At 68.3% G+C, this 19,972-nt stretch overlaps 1 protein-coding gene and 1 pseudogene across 1 annotated transcript; one reads left to right on the top strand and one right to left on the bottom strand.

Moving 5' to 3' along the window:
• Nucleotides 1–435: 435 nt before the first annotated feature.
• Nucleotides 436–15,618, bottom strand: HELZ2 (helicase with zinc finger 2). The gene is made up of 20 exons (XM_076010803.1): nt 15,516–15,618; nt 13,375–14,487; nt 12,876–13,059; nt 12,697–12,804; nt 11,721–12,238; nt 10,976–11,617; nt 9,443–10,226; nt 9,226–9,301; nt 5,476–9,148; nt 5,274–5,392; nt 5,062–5,193; nt 4,805–4,966; nt 4,582–4,726; nt 4,373–4,489; nt 4,095–4,287; nt 3,876–4,010; nt 3,584–3,802; nt 1,807–1,963; nt 1,561–1,728; nt 436–1,477 (listed from the first exon to the last, which is right to left on the bottom strand). Exons 2-20 carry the CDS (start codon nt 14,400–14,402, stop codon nt 1,353–1,355), a joined length of 8,685 nt encoding a protein of 2,894 aa, XP_075866918.1. The 5' UTR covers nt 14,403–14,487; nt 15,516–15,618; the 3' UTR covers nt 436–1,352.
• LOC142861141 (uncharacterized) lies at nt 15,295–19,827 on the top strand (annotated as a pseudogene).
• The last annotated feature ends 145 nt before the right edge of the window (nt 19,828–19,972 follow it).

Below are 19,972 nucleotides of genomic sequence, written 5' to 3'. Positions count from 1 at the left end.
AAGGCAGCAGACGTCGCCCCTCCCTCCACAAACGCCCGGGAGGAGGCTCGTGGGGACCCCTCTTCCCCACGGTGACGCTGCAGCCCCTCCACAGCTGGGCCTCGGAGGCTCACAGGCCGGGTCCCCTCTGCAACTCCGGCGGCAGGCAGGCCTGGGGGCCGCTGGGGACCCGGCCACCAACCAGCCAAACGCTGACAGAGTCCCAGTCCCAAGTCGGCCGGAGGGTGTGTGGTGCCTGGGACAGAGCGCGCTGGGCTGGCCCAGCACCCGGCACTGTCCCCAAGCTCCCAGCAGACCCCTCAGCCTCCACAGCCCGAGCCATCGGCCACGACACAGGGGCCGCCCCCACGTGCTCTGGAGTCCAGTACCCACGGCCACTCCCCAGGCAGGACGGGCCCCTCCCTAGCCAGACCTCAAAACACCCAGAAGTGAGAAGAGCTTTCAGGGTGCTGTTTATAATGAAATCAATATGCAATCACATAATTCAGAGTCTGAGACACAAACACTGGAATGTAGAGACTGAGTTTGTGGAAAACTCCAGGAAAGCGTCCCCCGGGGCCGCAGCGAGGTCACCGGCAGAGGCCCCCAGGCACAGGCCGCAGGAACCCGGAATTGCACTGGGGATCGGCCTGGTGCAGAGTTGGAGCCGATCTCCAGGTGGGAGTCTGGGGGTGGCAGGAGTCCTCGCGCCTGCCCGAGACAGACACACCCGAGCGGCTGCCACTCCACCCGCCAGCACTGCCGCCCACTGTGCGGCCGCAGGGCCAGGGGGCACCTGGTCCCGGTCTGCCCTCTGCCCTCTGAGCGGTGGCCCCCAAAGGACGCAGGGCCGGGGCCCAGCATCAGACAGGCCGCCCGGCCCTGGGTCAGGGCCAGGTCCCTGTGCCCCGGAGGACACTGGCTTTGGTTTATTTCAAAATAGAAACTCAAGCCCAACTCCGTCTACGGCAGCGTCCGTAGACCAAAGTGCAGTTTCTTTCTTGGCCCAAAAAACATCCTGGTGACAGCAGAACCTCCTCATGCCGGTCCCGACGAGGCTGCTCTCAGCCCTGAGGAGCTTCCCTGTCCCCAAATGTCCCCAGAATAGCAGCACAGCTGGGAGGGGATGGACCCTCGAAGCCCTTCCCCTTCCTCCCAAGTTCACGCCCTACAGACAGACCACGCCCGGCCTGCTCCCTGCCCGGCAGAGGCCACGACTGTGCCGTGGTCCTCCTCGCTGCGTGGCACAGGCAGGTGGGCCCGGGCAGTGGCCACCAAGGCACGCGGCATCTGCCGGGTGGACCCCCAGGCCGGCAGCAGCGTTGCTGGGACTCCCCTCCGAGTCCCGGCTCCCCAGGGCACGGGGCTGCTCCTCAGGAAGACAGCGCCGGCCTCCTGCGGACCCGCACCTGTCTGGCCGGCACCAGGCTCTGCCGGGCCTCGCAGAAGTCCAGGAGGCGCTGCCAGAGCGGGCAGCAGCGCAGGAGGAGATGGTCACCTGCGGGGAGGTCAGAGGAGGCTGCCGTGCCCACCCCCAGCCCCGGCCCCCCCCCCCCCCGGAGGAGCCAGCCCCAGCCTCACCGATCAGGCAGAGCCCCTCCTGGGCCCGGGTGATGGCCACGTTCACTTGGTTGGGGTCCACGACAAACCCCAGGAACTTCCGGAGCCAGGCCTTGGTGGGCTGCTGGTCCAGGTCGCTCCTGCCGCAGGTGCGGACCGTGCTCACCAGCACGTAGCGCCACTCGCTCCCTGCCGGAGGGGAGGGGAGGTGAGGCCCTGCGGCCGCTGCCCCCAGCCCACGCGCGCCCCGCCCCACGCCAGCCTCACCCTGGCTCTTGGTGATGGAGGACACCGTCATGCCGCACACACCCTCCCGCAGGAGGCCCTTGCGGATCTCCGCGGCCTGCGCGTTGTAGGGGGTCAGGATGGCAACGTCCTTGGGCTCCACCGTCCTCCCCAGGGTCAGCTGCTTGGCAATGGAGACCTGGGGGACAGGCGAAGACGAGCCTGGTGCCCCTGCTGCCCTGGGCACGGGGGCCTCACCTGTTCCCTCCTGCTCTGCCCCCTCCTCCAGGGAGCCCCCTCCCTGCCCCTCCCTTCTGCCCCCTCCTCCAGGGAGCCCCCTCCCTGCCCCTCCCTTCTGCCCCCTCCTCTAGGAAGCCCCCTCCCTGGCCCCTCTTCTGCCCCCTCCTCCAGGGAGCCCCCTCCCTGCCCCTCCCTTCTGCCCCCTCCTCCAGGAAGCCCCTCCCTGGCCCCTCCCCTCTGCCCCCTCCTCTAGGAAGCCCCCTCCCTGGCCCCTCTTCTGCCCCCTCCTCTAGGGAGCCCTCCCTGGCCCCTCCCCTCTGTCCCCTCCTCTAGGAAGCCCCCTCCCTGGCCCCTCTTCTGCCCCCTCTTCAGGAAGCCCCTCCCTGGCCCCTCCCCTCTGTCCCCTCCTCTAGGAAGCCCCTCCCTGGCCCCTCTTCTGCCCCCTCCTCTAGGAAGCCCCTCCCTGGCCCCTCTTCTGCCCCCTCCTCTAGGAAGCCCCTCCCTGGCCCCTCCCCTCTGTCCCCTCCTCTAGGAAGCCCTCCCTGGCCCCTCTTCTGCCCCCTCCTCTAGGGAGCCCCCTCCCTGGCCCCTCTTCTGCCCCCTCCTCTAGGGAGCCCCCTCCCTGGCCCCTCTTCTGCCCCCTCCTCTAGGGAGCCCCTCCCTGGCCCCTCCCCTCTGCCCCCTCCTCTAGGGAGCCCTCCCTGGCCCCTCCCCTCTGTCCCCTCCTCTAGGAAGCCCCTCCCTGGCCCCTCTTCTGCCCCCTCTTCAGGAAGCCCCTCCCTGGCCCCTCCCCTCTGTCCCCTCCTCTAGGAAGCACCTCCCTGGCCCCTCTTCTGCCCCCTCCTCTAGGGAGCCCCCTCCCTGGCCCCTCTTCTGCCCCCTCCTCTAGGAAGCCCTCCCTGGCCCCTCTTCTGCCCCCTCCTCTAGGGAGCCCCCTCCCTGGCCCCTCTTCTGCCCCCTCCTCTAGGGAGCCCCCTCCCTGGCCCCTCTTCTGCCCCCTCCTCTAGGAAGCCCCTCCCTGGCCCCTCTTCTGCCCCCTCCTCTAGGAAGCCCCTCCCTGGCCCCTCTTCTGCCCCCTCCTCTAGGAAGCCCCTCCCTGGCCCCTCCCCTCTGCCCCCTCCTCTAGGAAGCCCCTCCCTGGCCCCTCTTCTGCCCCCTCCTCTAGGAAGCCCCTCCCTGGCCCCTCCCCTCTGTCCTCTCCTCTAGGAAGCCCCTCCCTGGCCCCTCTTCTGCCCCCTCCTCTAGGAAGCCCCTCCCTGGCCCCTCCCCTCTGTCCCCTCCTCTAGGAAGCCCCTCCCTGGCCCCTCTTCTGCCCCCTCCTCTAGGAAGCCCCTCCCTGGCCCCTCCCCTCTGTCCCCTCCTCTAGGAAGCCCTCCCTGGCCCCTCTTCTGCCCCCTCCTCTAGGAAGCCCCTCCTTGGCCCCCCCTGCTCCCTCCTCCAGGAAGCTCCTCCCTGGCCCCCCCTCCTCCAGGAAGCCCCTCCCTGGCCCCCCCCAGGAAGCCCCTCCCTGGCCCCCCCTCCCTCCTCCAGGAAGCCCCCCCCACCCACAGGGCTCTAGGGAGGCCTTGTTGACACTCACTACCACTGCCACCTCCTCCATGTTGGCCTTGGAGTTCTCGTTCCCTTCGTCTGTGGACACCAGCAGGCTCTGCTCCCGGCCCTGCACGTGGCCGAAGATGACAGGGCAGCTCTCCTTGCCAGCGTGGCCCAGGACACTGGGTGGCCGCCTCAGGCCCTGGCAGGTCTTCAGTTTCCCCTGGTAGAACTCCGCAGAGGGGAAAGCACAGATGCCATCGTGCTGTGGGGCAAGGATGAGCCGGTGAGGGGCCCGCCGGCAGGCCAGGTGTGGCGCTGTGTGGGCCGGGCCTCACCATGCGGTACTGCGTGTCCAGCATGTAGGCGTCCCTGTGGTAGCGCTCGAAGAGGGACCGGTCCAGCCCCAAGTTCTGCAGCCGCTCGTTCCTGACCACGGGCCGCAGCTGCTTGTGGTCCCCAAGAAGAACCACCTGGGGGACAGCAGCCATCACCACTCAGTCCTGCACTGCGGCACCCTGGCCCAGGAGCTGCCCCAGGACGGCGCCGACCCGCACCTTCTGGGCCTGCGGGAAGTGCACCAGCGGAATAAGGGTCTCCGGCTCGGTGGCCATGGCTGCCTCGTCAACCAGGATCTGCCGGACGTCCAGGTTCCTGAGGCCGGGGGCCGCCGCACAGGAGCACGTGCAGAGAATGACCTGGTGCTGGTCCAGCTCGAACTTGCGTGCCTTCCTCAAGACCCTCTTGTACCTGCGACGGGAACACGGCCTGCCTGTGTCAGCCCGACGCCCCACGCGGCAGGCAGCTCCCCCCCCCGCCCCGCCCCGCCACTCACGAGTCCAGGTCCTCCCTGGAGAAGACCTCCCCCTTCTGCAGCCGCGCATCAAAGGCCCTGATTGCAGCCGCGTATGGGTTGGGGGCCTTGCGGATCCGGTGGTGCAGGGTGATGCTCCTGCGGGCAGAGGGTCGGTGAGCCCCGCCCACGGCAGGGCGGCAGACAGCAGGGCCGCCCCCCAGGCCAGGCGAGAGCCCAGGCGGCCGCACCTGAGGGCCGGGTTCGGCCGCCCGTCCCGCAGGGCCTTCCTGGACAGGGCTCCGCTGCCCACGCCGGGCACCGGGAAGTCTGTGACCTCCACCTGCTCGCCGTACACGCGGAGGGGCTTGAGCTCCGCCTTGCTCAGGAGCATCCCTGCGGGAGTGGGGGGGGTGTGAGCGCCCAGCCCATGCCGGCACCCCGAGGCGCCCCCCCACCCCCCACCCCGCACACCTGCCAGCACATCCACCGACTTGTTGGAGGGGCCGCAGTACAGGATGCAGGGCCCCCCCGGCCGCTCCTCCCCGCCGGGGCTACTGCTGGGCTGTCCCTGCTCCTGGTTGGATTTGTGGAACCAGTAGATGATGTGGAGACCCACGACCGTCTTCCCCGTACCTGGGGACAGAGAACTCTGAGCAGAGCCTTCCCCACTAGCGCCACCTCGAGGTCCCGCCCACAGCGCCCCCACCTGCCCACATCGCCCCGCCCACCTGGCGGACCCTGGATGAGCGCAAACGGCTTCCTCAGGGCCTCCCTGATGGCCGCATTCTGGCTGGGGTTCAGCTTGTGGCGGCCTCCGGGGATGTTGAAGGTCTGTCGCGCCAGGAACCTGCTGGTGGCCGCTGAGGGGTGGCGTGGGGACAGGCCGCCCTGAGCAGGGGTGCAGGGCGGGACGGGAGGGGTGGGGGTGGGGCAGGCCTACCTCTGGGGAGGGGATGCTGGCCAGGCAGGTGTCGGGCCTGCGGGACAGGCCGCCCCAACGCAATGCTGGTGACCAGCGGGGACGCCATGGCCAGTCTGCGAAGGGCTTCTTCCTTGCGGCTGGGAGGAGGCAGACGCTGGAAATGGGCGCTCCCAGGGAGGGGCCCAGGGAGCCGGGGAGCCCGCCCCGCCCCGCCACTCACAGGTCAGGAAGCAGCTTGGGCAGCACCTCGACGGTGAACAGGGTGCCCGGCCTCAGCACGTCTTCCGGAACCTCCTCCATGGCCATGTGGCGGATGAAGAAGTGCACCTGCCTGGGCGCCTCCTCCCTGTCCGCCCAGCCCTCCTGGTCCCCGCTCTCGGTCAGCCCGTGGGCCACCCACGTGTACGTGCTGGGGTCCACGCTCAGGAGGGGGCCGAGGCCGCTGGGCCCCGGGGCCGGGGGCCCGGGGGGCGCGCACAGCCCCTCCAGCCGGATGCAGAGGTAGCAGTAGCCGAGGTCCACGTCGATGCTGTTGTCGGAGAGGAAGGAGGTCTCCAGGCAGAAGGTGCCCTGCAGCTGCCCCTGCGGCGTCCGCTCTGCGTCCCAGGACACCCGCAGGTGCTGCAGCGTGATGGAGCTGTTCTCGGCCACCGCGTTGGTGACGGACTCCAGGGCGCAGAACGGCTCCCACACGCGGGCGTACGCGTCCGCGTCTCGGTACCGGTCCCGGGGCGCCTGGTGTGGGTGGCCCAAGAAGCAGTCCGCGGGCCGCTCCACGTGCTCCAGGCAGAGGCTGAGGCCGGGCGCCACCTCCCACAGCTGCAGCGTGGGCAGCAGGAAGCCGCGCTGCAGGCTGGCGCCGAGCTGCACCTGCAGCGTGTGCCCGCTGCCCAGCTCCTGGGCCACCTCCAGGAAGTGGCCGCAGCGGCTGCGCCGCACCTGCACCAGCTCCCGCCCCGGGGCCTGCTCCCCCTCCTGCTCCCCGACCAGGGCGGCCGCCTCGGGCCAGCACTGCGCCTCCACCAGCGCCAGCAGCCGCTCCCACAAGGCCGCGCTGACGGTCTGGGTGTGTGGGCTGCGCAGGGCGCCGGGCTTGGGGGAGGACGCGTCGGAGCCCTGCACGGAGTAGACGCGGCGCCGCCATTGCAGCCGCAGGCCCTGCTGGCCCCCCAGGTCCCGGGGCGGCTCGACCAGCTGCAGGGAGCGGTAGTGCACGGGGCAGGGGTCGGGCAGCGTCTCCCGGAGGGTGGGGAAGAGCAGCGTGAAGCAGCGGCTGCCGCCCTCCACGTCCACCGCGAAGCCCAGCTTGTGGCGAGGCTGGGCCTTGAGCTGCACGGCCAGGTGCAGACCGCGGGCCCGCCGCTGGTAGCCCTGCGCCTGCGCATGCTGCTGGCCAAAGTCCAGGCAGAGCCGGTCCACGTCCCTCGCCGAGTACGCGGCGCCCCCGTGGCCCAGCGCCAGCAGGATCTGCCGCTGCAGCACCACGTCCAGGTACCTGCGGATGGGCGAGGTGGCCCAGGTGTACCGGTCCACCTGCAGCGTGTAGTGGCCGGCCTGGGCGCCCTGGCCAGAGCGGCCGAAGACGGAGCGGCCCAGGGCCTTTCGGAGGTCGAGGCCCGCGGGCGCCAGCGAGGGGTGCACGTCGTCCGTGGCGATTAAGTCCGCCATCTGCTCGTAGTCCCCGCCACACGCGGCGAGCTGCACCTGCTTCCAGAGGGAGGCCAGGAGCTGCAGCCGCGGCGCGGGGCGGCCGCCAGCACGCAGGTGGTGGCGCAGGTGCAGCGACAGGGGCACGAGTGGCCCGTGCTTCTGGGACACGGCCTCCAGCTGGTGGCTGCTGGGCGCCGGCTGCCTGCGCAGCGGCGTGACCGCGCGGGTGCGCTCGCTGCCCGCCAGGAACTCCGCCACCAGGCTGTTGAACTGGATCATGTACTCCTTGACCATGAGGTGGGCTGCGCGGAAGCCCAGGGCGCTGTCCTCGTCCATCTGCTCGTAGAGACAGGCGCCCTGCAGGCGGCGCCGGCGCAGCTCGCGGGAGAGGTGGAACGCGGCCACCAGGCAGGCGTCCACGGAGTCCAGCTGGGCCGGGACGCCCGGGTGCTCCCGGATGGCCCGCTCGGCCTCCTCGTAGCTCAGCTGCCGGTCGGAGCAGACCACGGACGGCCCGAAGCGCCAGCCCCCGAGCTGGCCGCTGCCCTTCTCCACAGTGAGGAAGAGCGACAGGGCCGCGCGGTCCTGGCCCGGCAGGAGGCTGAGCGCGTCCCGGCAGAGGCCGGCCGGCAGCATGGGGACCGGCTCCCGGCCGGGCGCGTAGAACGCCGTGCCCCGCCTGCGGGCCTCCACGTCCAGCGGCCCGTCCCTGGGCAGGAGGCTGGCCACGTCCGCGATGTGCACGGCCACCTCGTACTGGGGGCCCAGGTCCCGGACGCTGAGGGCGTCGTCCAGGTTGCAGGCGCCCTGGGGGTCCACCGTGAAGGTCAGGAAGCGGCGGCAGTCCTCCCGCTGGCCGCCGGCGCGGCCCAGCTCCGCACGGTGCTTCTGCAGAGCCCTGGCGACAGCGGCCGGGTCCGGCGAGGGCGCCCTCAGGCCGTACTCCAGGTCCAGGACGCGGAGGCCCCGGTCCCAGCTGGTGGCCTCGGGCAGCACCTCCAGGACGACGCCCAGCGGGTAGTAGAAGCGCGTCCGCCACAGGACCACGCGGACCCAGAAGAGCCGGCCACGCCGCGCCTCGGGCGTGAGCCTCTCCTGGCCCACGCGCTGCACCCGGCCCTGGTGCAGGCAGTAGAGGGGCACCTGCAGCGGGTCCTTCAGCTCGGCCACGAAGATCTTGGTCACGGAGCTGTTGATGGGGACCATGATGCGGGGGTCCCACTCGTCCACGCGGCACACGAAGGCCAGGTCCTGCCGCCGCCTCTTGAGCACGCCCACCACACGGCCCTGCGGACGCTCCGCGGCGCCCCCGTCGCCAGCGGCCCCGGGCAGGACCTTCACCAGCACCTCGTCACCGGCGAACGCCATGCCGCAGTTCCGGCGGCCCCTGAGCTGGATGGCGCCGGAGGCCCCGCCGTCCAGCGGCACGGCGGACGCGCGGTCGAAGGTCTCCGGCAGGAAGGCGCAGCGGCGGTGCAGCGCGGGCTCCCTGGCCAGCAGCCTGTGCAGAGCCGCCAGCGGCAGGTTCTCGTAGCGCCAGGCCTGGCGCGGGCCGGCGGGCCTGGCGACCGTCTCCAGCAGCCCGTCCTCCCCGACGGTCACCGTCACCTTCCGGCTCTCGTCCAGGAGCTCCTGCAGGATGGGGTCGTCCGCGTTGAGCTCCCCGTCACACGGCCAGAAGTCGGACTCGGTGTCCTCGCACTCCCCGCCCTCCGTGGCGGGCGCTGCTGCTGCCGCTGCGTTTCCCGCCGGCCTGGCCGCCACCTGCACCGCCGTGGGACCCCCCTCTGCCATGGCGCCACGGGCCGCGGCACACGAGGCCCGGTCCCCGACGCCTGCACCGGCCGTGGCTGTGGCGGCAGCTGTGCACTGGGCGGCCGGGCCGCCCGCGGGCCCCTCCGGGACGGCCATGCTGGGCGCAGCGGCGCCGGCCCCCTCTGCCCTGAGGGCGGCGCGCTGCCCCCGGCCCACGGCCTGCTCGATCTGCTCCAGCGACAGCCCCGCGGGGCAGACGCTGCGCTGCTGCACGCACTCGCGGACGAAGCTCTTCCAGAGCTTGCTGCAGGCCCCGAAGGAGCAGAGGGCCACGGCGTCGCCCACGGCCACCAGCTGGGACTGGGCGCGGGTCATGACCGTGTTGAGCACGCGGGCGTCCGTGAAGAAGCCTGCGGTCGGCGCCCCGGGGCCCTGCAGGCTGTCGCGGCTGTGCACGGTGCTCAGCACCACGACGCGGAACTCCCGGCCTGCGGGGGAGGGGCGTCAGCCGGGCGCCGGGCGGGGGCCAGGTGCCCCCACGCGCGGCCCCGCCCCGGTCACCCACCTGGCAGGATCTCGAAGCTGCCCACCGACACCTCGCCCAGGTTCCTCCTCCTGAGCTCCTGCCTCAGTGCGCCGACCTGCGGGCGACAGGGGCGGGGCAGCGGGCGCCTGCCCTCCGCCTGCAAGGACGGCTCCGCCCCAGCCCCGCACACCCCCGGGGCCTGAGCCCCCTACCGGTGGGGAGACCAAGGCTGGGGCGGTCAGAGGGGCCGGCTCACCTGGGCGCCGTGGGAGACGGCGCAGATGAATCTCTGCTCCCGGCCGCCCCAGCAGCCGGGCCAGGTGTCGTAGGCCTCCTGCACCTTCTCCACCACCTGCACGATCTCCGCCGGGTTCAGCCAGGACGTCCGCGTCAGGTCCCGCTCGGGGTGGCCCGCCACGTGGCAGAACATGAGGGGGGGGTGGCGGGGGTGGCGTGGGACGTTGCCGCTGGCTTGGATGGGGCTGCCCTTGGCCAGGTAGAAGTGGCGGGAGACGAACCTGACGATGGCGTCCGTGGAGCGGTAGTTCTCGTGGAAGACCACGCGGCTCTGCCGGGCGGCCGGGTGCGCCTCCTGCTGGTAGTGCAGGAAGAGGCGGAACAGCAGCGTGTGCTCGGCCGCCCTGGCCCCGGGCACGCTGAACAGCTTGGGCGCCACCTGCATGTGGTCGCCCGCCAGCACCACGCGGGTGCCGGGCGCGGCGTAGCGCAGCGGGGTGAGGGCCTCGCACTCCAGCATCTGGGCGGCCTCGTCGATGAGGATGTGCGAGAAGAAGCCGGCGGCCACCCCCAGCTCGCGGGCCTGGGTGGTAGTGGTGACCACCAGGCGGTGCTGCGCCAGCTCTGCCGCCGTGGGCGGGCGGAAGGCCCGGCGGTCCTGGGTCAGGCAGCAGTAGCGCAGCGTGGTCGGGTCCGTCTGGCTGGGGGGCCGGTCCGCGTACATCACCCGCAGCGGAGCCGCCTCGGGGTGGCCGCTGCTGGCGTGGCCGTGGAAATACTCCCGCACGTAGATGTCAGCGGCGCTGTGGGGAAGGGCGTGGCTGCTCACGGGGCCTCAGGGGCCGGCCGAGGCTCCCACCGCGCGCCCAGCCCGCTGGATCCCAGGGACCCCGGCCAGGCAGACAGACGCGGGTCCTGCCCCTGCAGCTCAAGGCCGGCGGCGGGGACGGGCACACCGATGGAAAGGAAGGAAGGTCAGAGCCAAGGAGGACAGGGCAATGCAGAGAGCCAGGTGGTCAGGGAGGGCTCCCCGGAGGAGCCAAAGGAGCTGCCCGTGTGGACTGGAAAGAAAGCCCGAGCACAGCCCCAGACGCTGCCAGGTGGGCAGCCACAGCCGGCGCCTGTGGCCTAGGGCAGGGTCAAGGGCAGAGGCCAGGGAAGGGCTGCGGGCACCGGGCACGGCCTCGCCCCACCAGCCCTTCAGACACTCTGCAGAGACCAGAGCAGCACTTGGCTGCTGTCCTGGGCTCTTCCTCCTGCTGGCAGGGGAGTCGGATGGGCGAGGAGGCCACGCTGGCCAGAGGGGAAACCTGCTTCCGTAAACATCGGAAGCAACCTTTGCTCCAGGAAGTGCTGGGAGGGCCACGCCGGACGCTCCCCACGGCTCTCTCCTCGGTCCCGGCCTCTGCGCAGGCCCCTCGGCCCCTCACCCGACAGCAGGCCCACCCCCGGGAGTCCCCGCCTGGTGAAGCCCAGGCCAACCCCTGTGGGGAGAGCCCCTGCAAGGGCTGGGGACTGGAACTGCTGCCCGGCGTGGAGGCCTGGAGCCCACCTGTTGGTGTGTGTGCAGATGAGCACCCTGGTGTGCGGCTGCTGCAGGACCTGCAGGGAGGCCATGGCCAGCGTGTAGGTCTTGCCGGTGCCAAAGGGGCCGTAGATGAGCAGCGGGGACACGGGCCTCCCGTCCGGGGGGCCGCTGCCCGCGATGAGCCCCATGGCCAGCTTCTGCTTGCAGTTGCCACGCACGGAGGCCGGGGCTGGCCGCGGGCAGGGCAGGACGCAGGCCGGCAGGTCGGGCAGCACCAGGCGCTCCTCGGGCAGCGCGTCCACAGCCTGGTGCCAGAGGCAGAAGGTCAGCGGGTCGACCTGGAACTGCACCTCCAGGACAGGGCTGGCCTCGGGCCGCAGCCCCAGGGCCTCGCAGCAGGGGGCCGGCAGGAGCAGCCATAGCGCCTGCTCCGACCTGGCCCGCGGCTCCAGCCGCGCCTCGAACACCGTGCTGTCGGGCGCGGGCACGGGGGCCACCAGGGCCGTGCTGACCGCCCGGCCCAGCAGGAAGCCCTGCTCTGTGTCCGGCGTCAGGGAGGCGGGGATGGGGACTTCGGCGTAGAGCGCTCCGGGTGGCGCGAAGAGCATGCCCAGGGCTGGCGTCTGCAGCGCCGTCTTCAGGGACACCTGGGCCCGAAGGGACAGCCTGGCAGGAGGACCTGGGTCAGCCCCCAGGGCCACAGCTGCCGGCCGAGCTCCAAGTGCCGACTCCCAGCCACCCTGCCCGCCCGCCCGCCGGCCCCACTCACTTGGCCACCAGCCGCTGCTGAGCGGCCTCCTCCTCGTGGAGAAACTGGTGCATCCTCTGCCGGTAGTTGCTGCGAGACAGGGGGCCCGGGGCAGGGCTGCTGCCCGTGATCCCCAGGGCCTGGGCGGGCACCTTGTACTTTGCCAGCAGGGCCGTCTGCTCGGCCGTGCGCTCCACGCCGGGCACCACGTGGCGGTTGCCGGCGTGCCAGCGCTCCAGCTCCTCCGAGCTGCCGGGCACTGCCGCCCCCCGGAGCCCCGGGCAGTGCACCTGGCCCAGCTCCAGCTCCAGCTCCTGAAGCAGCACCGGCCGGCGGCCGAAGTCAAAGGCCACCCACTGCTTGAAGGTGCCGAAGGAGGTGGTCTGCACGCGCACTCCCACGCGGAAGTCGGTCTGGGACCCCGGCTGGCGGAAGCGCTCGCCTTGCGCGTAGAGCTGGCCTGGCGGGAGGCCGGGCGCCAGCAGGGAGAAGTCCGCGCCCGGCTCCTGCTTGAGCAGGGCCACGTGCAGCAGGGGGTCCTGGGGAGGACAGTCAGGGCCAGGTGGGCCCGGCACCCGTCCCCTCCGAGACGCCGCCGGGCGGTGCGACCACAGCGTGGGGCTCGGTCCCGGCTCTGCCACTAGCTGGCGAGTGGCCCCGGCAGGTCACTGAGACTCTCTCGACCTCAGCTCGCTCCCCTGCAAAGCGGGGCCTCACACAACCTGCCTGAGTCCCTGGGGCTTGTCCCTCACTCCCTGGGCCCAGACACGGCGGGCCCCGGGCACGTCTCAGTCACCCTGTGTGCGGGTGAGGAAACTGAGGCAGAGGCTGAGGCCCTGCTGCAGGCCACACAGACACCCAGAGGCGGTGCCCGGGTGTCGGCCCAGACCCCAGGCTCCCCTCGTCAGCCCACCGTGTGGTCTTCACCCCCGCCGCCCCTCCCCCGGGGCTGGGGCGCCTGGCCGGCGTGAGGCTGGGGCGCCGCGCTCACCCTCACCTCCGACCGGACGGTGAACACCCAGCTGTGCTGCGTCCTCTTCTCCCGGGCCTGATGCGCCAGCGGCTGGTCGCAGGACACGGACACGCCCTCCACGGTCTCGGCCAGCTGCAGGGGAGCCGGCCCTCAGCAGGGCTGCCCTGGCCCCGCCCCACACCTGCCCACAGGGCCCCACTCACCACCAGGGCCTGGCCGCCGCCGTCCTGGTACTCGGCCAGCAGCCGCACGCGGTAGGGCACCAGCCCGTCCTGCCAGGCCGCCTGCTCCCGCAGCCCCGCAGCCTGCACCCTCTGCACCCACTCCTGCAGCTCCTGCACCGAGTGCGCCTTGGTGCACACGTCCCCGTACTCGCAGCGGGCAGGCCTGGGACAGGGGCGTTCGTTAGCAGGGCCTCACACAGGTGCAGCCACCATGGCTGGCGCAAGGGCTGGGACCCCCGTGGCCTAGGATTGGCCTGTGGGGCGGGGGGAGCAGGAATAGGCTCCAGGCCAGAGGGTGGCAGGGAGCAGGGACTTCACCTCCCTGTCCACTCCCAAGCAGGGCATGGACTTCTTTACCCAGGTCCCGGGAGGCCCCGGCAGGTGGCAGGGAGGCCCTAGGCCCCCGTGAACATGAGGGGCCTTGGCTCTGGCCTTGGCAGCTCATCCCCACCCTATGCTCCCACCCAAGCACCCTTACTCTGGGCAGAGCTCGAACGTGGAGAGCCCCATGGGGGGGCGGCGGTGCTCCCAGGGCCCGGCCAGGTCCAGGGCCACCATGTGTGTGTGCTCCCAGGAGGAGCAGTGGTTCTCGAAAGCCTCCCGAGAGTGGCAGGTGATCCGGCAGGCGTGGCAGTACAGCTGGGCCCCGGGGGGCTGGCTGAGGGGGGCTGTGCGCCCGCCCCTGGGGGCAACAGGCACAAGCAGGTCCTCCCGCTTGAGGCTGCCCCGCAGCTCGGCCTCCCACACGGCCATCTCCACGGCGCTGTGCGCGTACTGGCAGCGGGAGGCCCCGTGCCGGCACGGCTGCCCGCGGCCCACAAACATGCAGTAGGCGAGCGGCTGGCCGTACTGGGGCTGTGGCCGCACCTCCAGGAACTGCAGCTTGCTGCGGCCCTTGGCCCTCACGTGGGTCAGGAGTGAGGGGCAGGCTCCGTGCTCAGGGCACCGGCCCTGGGGGTCCACCCGGCAGATGTGCGGGGGGCTGCGCCGGAAGCACAGGGAGCACAGCAGCTCGAAGTGGCCGCCAAACTCCTCTCTGATGGCGTCGGCCGCCCGGCCCGGCCCGCCGGCCCCGCCCTGGGCCCCGCCGCCGCCCTGCACCGCGGCCTTCAGCCACAGGCGCTGGAGGTTGTGCTCGCGCTCGAAGGTCCAGACCAGGGCCTCCTCGGGGCTGCGGGCGAAGGTGCACTGGTTCCGGTGGCGCCGGCAGCCGAGCCCCGGGCTGTAGTAGCGGCAGACTTGGTAGCGGGAAGGCCTTGGGAAGCTGGGCCGGCGGCCCACCTTGCGCCAGATCTTGCTCTTGGTGGCCTGCTTGAAGCGGGCCAGCAGGATCTCGCGGGGGCAGCTGTGCTCCACGCCACGCAGGACGTACGTGCTCTCGTTGAGGCGCTGCGTGCAGCGGGAGCAGCCCAGGTGCAGCTCCACCTGGGCGTGCAGCCTGGCCAGGGACACCCCCTTGCTGGCGGTGGGGCTGGCAGGCGACGGACGGGACCCCGGGGCCTCCATCTCCGACGCTGGCCTGGATCTTCGGGCCGGGATCTGAGGCTGCTGAGCTCAGCTGGTGCACTGGGACTGCCCGGAGGTGTGAAGTCTGGGACAGGAGGGACAAGGGCGGGCTGAGGCCAGAGGCGCCCTGCCCCCAGGGGGCTCAGACACAGGACCCTCTCCCTGCCCAACCTGATGCCCAGGACTCGCTGTGGCCGGCAGCCTGGGCCTGTCGAGGGAGTCAGGGCCCACTGACCGGACCCCAGCCCCAACCTCCGGAAGGGTCTCTCCAGGCCCTGCCCAAGAGCCACCAAAGCCGCTGCTGTGGGGCTGCTGGGGCCCCTGGAGCCCGGGAGGGGGCAGAGCCCTTATGGCCGGCAGCTCCCCCAGAGCAGAACCCCCTCCGGGGTCCTGTGCACCCAAAGGCCCCCAGCCCCCAGCCTTCCAAAGACACGGCACCCCCTCTGTGAAGTGATAGCTGGTTCCTAGGAACAGACACCCCCAGCCTGACCTGGGCAGGGGGTGTCCCAGGCGGGGGCCCAGCCTAGCAGAGGCCTGGCCTGTGAAGTGGGGCGTCTGGGTCAGAGTCCCCCCAGGGGTGCAGGGGAGAAGTGGGGACTCCACTCGTCTCAGCTGTCCCCACCGCAGCCGGGATGGGGCAGGGGACAGCTCCCTGCACGCTGCTGGCTGGGTCTAAGGGACCTTCAGGGCAAACATTAGGAGAGGCAGAAAGCGCAGACCGTCTGCGAACCCACCGCTGCCCCGGGAAACTGAGTCCACGGTCCCGAAAGTCGCCCGAGCTGACTCCAAAGCCCACAGCCGCAGCCGGCGGGGACAAAGTTTTGGCGCAAGACCCCCACGCTCCCGGGGGCTGCGCTGCCACCCGACTGGGGCTGGGCGGCGGGTCCTGAGCATGGGGACCTCCCCCCGCCGCCAGCCCCCACCTGGCCCGGAGACCCCCAGCCCGGCCCCGGAGCCCCCACCTGCCGAGACCCCAGCCCGGCCCAGAGACCCCCTCCAGCTGCCACCCCTGCCCGGCCCGGAGACCCTAGTGTGGAGACCCCAGCCCGGCCCCAGAGCCCCCCGCCCGCTGCCACCCCCGCCCGGCCGGAGACCCCTGCCGGCCGCACTCACCCTCCGCCGCCCCACGGCCCAGCGGCCGCTCCCGGGCGCCCCTCGATCACTTTCGGTTCTGCGATGAGTTTCGATTCTGCCCCGGGCGACTCAGGCTCCGCCGCCGGATCGCGGAAATTACCTCACTGCCCACCCGCCCCGCCTGGCGACACGCCCCCGCCCCGCCCGAGAGCTCCCGCCCCCGGCCGATCCCCCAGGGGCCCGCAGTGCTAGAGTGCGGAGGGCTTCCTGGGGAAGGCGGCCAGACCGGCACCTCCAACCCCTTAACACCCCGGCTCGGGACTCCTCACTCGGGGTTCTCACTCCCGGTTCTGGAGGGCAGCTCCGCGGCGGTCCCACGGGGGTCCCGCACAAGCCTCCCACCCTCAGCCGCGGGTAAGTCGAGTCATTGCGGCTGTGAAGGCTGAGTTGGCTGAGCGCTGGCTAGCCACAAAGCTGAGACCCCTGCCTGGCCCTGGAGACCCCTGCCCAGCAGTGGCCTGTCCCTGGCTCTGGGGGGACCCTCCAGTGTCCCCTGTGGCCTCCTGCCAAAGACAGCCCCAGCCAGCAGACTGCAAGCTCAGGGGAGCCCCAGCCTGGCCACCCACCCTGCCATTCCCTGCTGTGAGATAACCACACAGCAGCCCACAACCACAACCGCTGCCTCGCCCTCCCCCCCACAGCAGCGTCTTCCTCACCCCAAGGCACCCTGTCGGCAGGGGTCTCAGGGATGTGTCCCATTTAAGCCACCACGGGGCTGGGAATGTCACTAACAGTCACACCAGGAACCTTCGTACAAGAGCAGCCCTACACAAATAGAGCCCATAAAAACAGCAACAAGAGACTCAGGGACCACTTTAAAAATATGCAAAACTTTGTGAAATGTTGCTGACGGACACCATTTAAAGTGGTGTGGGGCCGGGCACGGTGGCTCACGCCTGCAATCCTAGCACACTGGGAGGCTGAGGCAGGCAGATTGCTCAAGGTCAGGAGTTTGAAACCAGCCTGAGCAAGAGCAAGAGCAAGACCCCATCTCTACTAAAAATAGAAAAAAATTAATTGGCCAACTAAAAATATATAGAAAAAATTACCTGGGCATGGTGGTGCATGCCTGTAGTCCCAGCTACTCGGGAGGCTGAGGCAGGAGGATTGCTTGAGCCCAGGAGTTCCAGGTTGCTGTGAGCTAGGCTGATGCCACGGCACTCTAGCCTGGGCAACAGAGCTAGACTCTGTCTCAAAAAAAATAAATAAACGCCTGTAATCCTAGCACTCTGGGAGGCCGAGGTGGGCGGATTGCTCGAGGTCAGGAGTTCGAAACCAGCCTGAGCAAGAGCGAGACCCCATCTCTACTATAAATAGAAAGAAATTAATTGGCCAACTAATATATATATAAAAAAAAAATTAGCCGGGCATGGTGGCGCTTGCCTGTAGTCCCAGCTACTCGGGAGGCTGAGGCAGGAGGATCGCTTGAGCCCAGGAGTCTGAGGTTGCTGTTAGCTAGGCTGATGCCACGGCACTCACTCTAGCCTGGGCAACAAAGCAAGACTCTGTCTCAAAAAAAAAAAAAAAAAAAAAAAGAATAAATAAATAAATAAATAAATAAAAATAAAAATAAAGTGGTGTGGGGTACTATGTTACTATGTTCTTGGACAGAGAGACTTCACATCTCGCAGGGATGTCAGTTCTCCCCAAATCTACCTATGAGTGTGATACAATGTCAGCGAAATGGTAAGAGGAATTGGAGGGCCAGGTGCACAGCATCCTGAAAGTTCGTATGCAAAAGCATGAGATAAACGAGGGAACCGGCAGGAAAATGATTGAAAAGGCCTCTGGCGGGTTTGAGGGTGACTGGGCGCTAGGACACGCAGCACAGCTACAGCAAGAGCCTGCGGCGCGGGGACGCAGATGCGGACAGGAAGGGGAGTCCGGGAGCAGACTGAGGCACACACGGGTCCGGGCGCGGTGACAGCATTTCAGACCAGGGGGTCCCCCTGGTGGCTCACGCAGCAGGTTTTGTGAGAACTGGATATCATCTTAAAACAAAAATGGAAGGGAGGTCTCCACCCAGCACCTACCACCAAAATTAACTGGCAGGTGGGACAAAGATTTGCACAGGAAGAACTGATCAGCCACATAGAACTGCAGAGCTTGTGCTGGGGAAAAAAAAAAAGGGAACCGATCAACCACAGAGGTACCCAGAGAAACCAAGGTAGAATGTGCTCTTTATTAGTAATGTTGCCATGGGAAAGGCCTTTCTAAGAGGGACGCCCGCCACCCAGCAGGGCTGAGCAGGAAGGAGCCCCCCCCCGCTCAGAGCACCAGGACTGCCCCGCTCGGCACGAGGGGCACACGAGGAACGCAGACCAGCACGCGCTGGCGGGCGGGGCGTTGTTTTCCCTCCCTAGAAAACCAGTTGTTGAACATCCACGAGCGCCCCACTGATACGCTCAACCCCACAAAAATGAAACAAGTTCATGTGGGAAAGAAAAACACCATCAATACAGTCAAAAGCCAAATACTAACTGAAAAAAATGCACAGCTCCTATCACAGCTGAAAGTCTAATTTCTTCAATGTATACCTTACAGATCCAATAAATTAGAAAAAGATTCCAAGAGAAAAACAGGCAAAGGATGTGGAGCACTATTTTACAAAGAGAAATACTTTTGGTTTTCGGCTCGGAGGAGGCCAAGGGGCAACGTTCTTGGGTCCCAAATCCGGGTCAACCCGACACCAGCCGCCAAGCTCGACCCCAACGAGATCAAAGTCGTGCACCCGACATGCCCGGGTGGCGAAGCCAGTGGCACACCTGCCCTGGCCCCCAAGATCCGCCCCCTGGGTCTGTCTCCAAAATAGGCTGGTGATGACATCGCCAAGGCAACCGGTGACTGGCAGGTCTGAGTTCACAGTGAAACTGACCGCTCAGAACAGACAGGCCCAGCCTGAAGTGGCACCTTCTGCCTCTGCCCCAGCCATCACAGCCAAGGAACCACCAAGAGACAGACAGAAACAGAAAACCGTTGAACACAACGGAAATACCACTTTGGATGAGAGTGTCAACGTCACCAGACGGATCTTTAGCCACAGAACTCTCTGGAACCACCGAAGAGATCCCGGGACTGCCCGTCTGCGGGCCGCAGTGCTGATGGCCGTCACCCCCGGTGGCATCACAGGTGGCATGGACAGCGGGGCCGTGGATGCCCAGCCAGCCGGAAAGTACAAAGGAAAGGATTTCAGTAAAGGATCATTTGATACCCGGCCCCCCCCCAAAAAAAATAGAAATTGCTCCAAGTGTAGGGAAAATGTTCAACCTCATTCCGAGGACGTGAAAATTAGAACCACAGGATAACATTTCACCTCCGTGATGAGCAAGAGCTGACCCTGCCCTGCCCTCGGCCCGCCCGCAGCGCCGCCATGGCAACCGGGCCCCCAGAAGCGCAGGGCACACGCCCTTCACCCGAGGCTCCGCAGACACACCTGTGTGAAGACAAGCGACGTATGTGCGTGTTTGGGGCTCACGGCAGCCTTTCTCTTTGCTGCTGTAGTCGAACCCGGTCTTGCTGTTGCCCAGGCTGGTCTCAAACTCCCTGACTTCAAGCGATCCTCCCGCCTCGGCCTCCCAAAGTGCAGGGAGGTTACAGGCGTGAGCTGCCCGGCGGCTGCAGCTTCCTTTCTACTCACAACAGACCTGGACGCCCCAGTGCCCCTGGGGGTCTGCTGGCAGCCTCCCCCACCCCTGCCATGAAATTATTCTTATTCTGAGGCCACTGAAAAGTAGCCATTGGCTGGGCGCGGTGGCTCACACCTGTAATCCTAGCACTCTGGGAGGCTGAGGCGGGCAGATTGTTTGAGCTCAGGAGTTTGAGACTAGCGTGAGCAAGAGCGAGACCCCATCTCTCCCAAAAATAGAAAAAATTAGCCAGGCATGGTGGCGCATGCCTATAGTCCCAGCTACTTGGGAGGCTGAGGCAGGAGGATCGCTTGAGCCCAGGAGTTGGAGGTTGCTGTGAGCTAGGCTGACGCCACGGCACTCTAGCCGGGACAACAGAGTGAGACTCTGTCTCAAAAAAGGAGGAGGAAACTGAGGTGCACAGGATTGCAAGAACAAAAACATGCGTAAAGTACAAACACCTGTTACGGAGACGGAAGTGAACGTGGCTGGACGGGAGGGACTTGCTGTTTTCTTGCCCTTTCACACCTGCGGCTTTCTCTTGCCGAGTGCACGACAGAAGTGAAAAGTGCCCCCTCGAGCGCGAGCCGGGGCCCCTTCCCACGGGTGCCCTGCCAGCGGCAGCAGGAAGTTCTGCAGGCGACGGCACCTCCGCTCTGGCCTGATCACGCGGATGCCGGCGGCACTTTGTCACCGGGCCCGGTCTCTTCCCTGGACTCCCGACATCCACATCCCAGGACAGAACGGACAGAGTCACAAGCCCCCGGACACAGGGCCCCGAGGAGGGCGCGACAGCTCCGTGGTCTCTGC

Source organism: Microcebus murinus, chromosome 16, assembly GCF_040939455.1.
Source record: "Microcebus murinus isolate Inina chromosome 16, M.murinus_Inina_mat1.0, whole genome shotgun sequence".
In the NCBI taxonomy this organism is placed as follows: domain Eukaryota; kingdom Metazoa; phylum Chordata; class Mammalia; order Primates; family Cheirogaleidae; genus Microcebus; species Microcebus murinus.
Note: the sequence above shows the minus strand (reverse complement) of the source record. Positions and strands in the feature narration are given on the sequence as shown.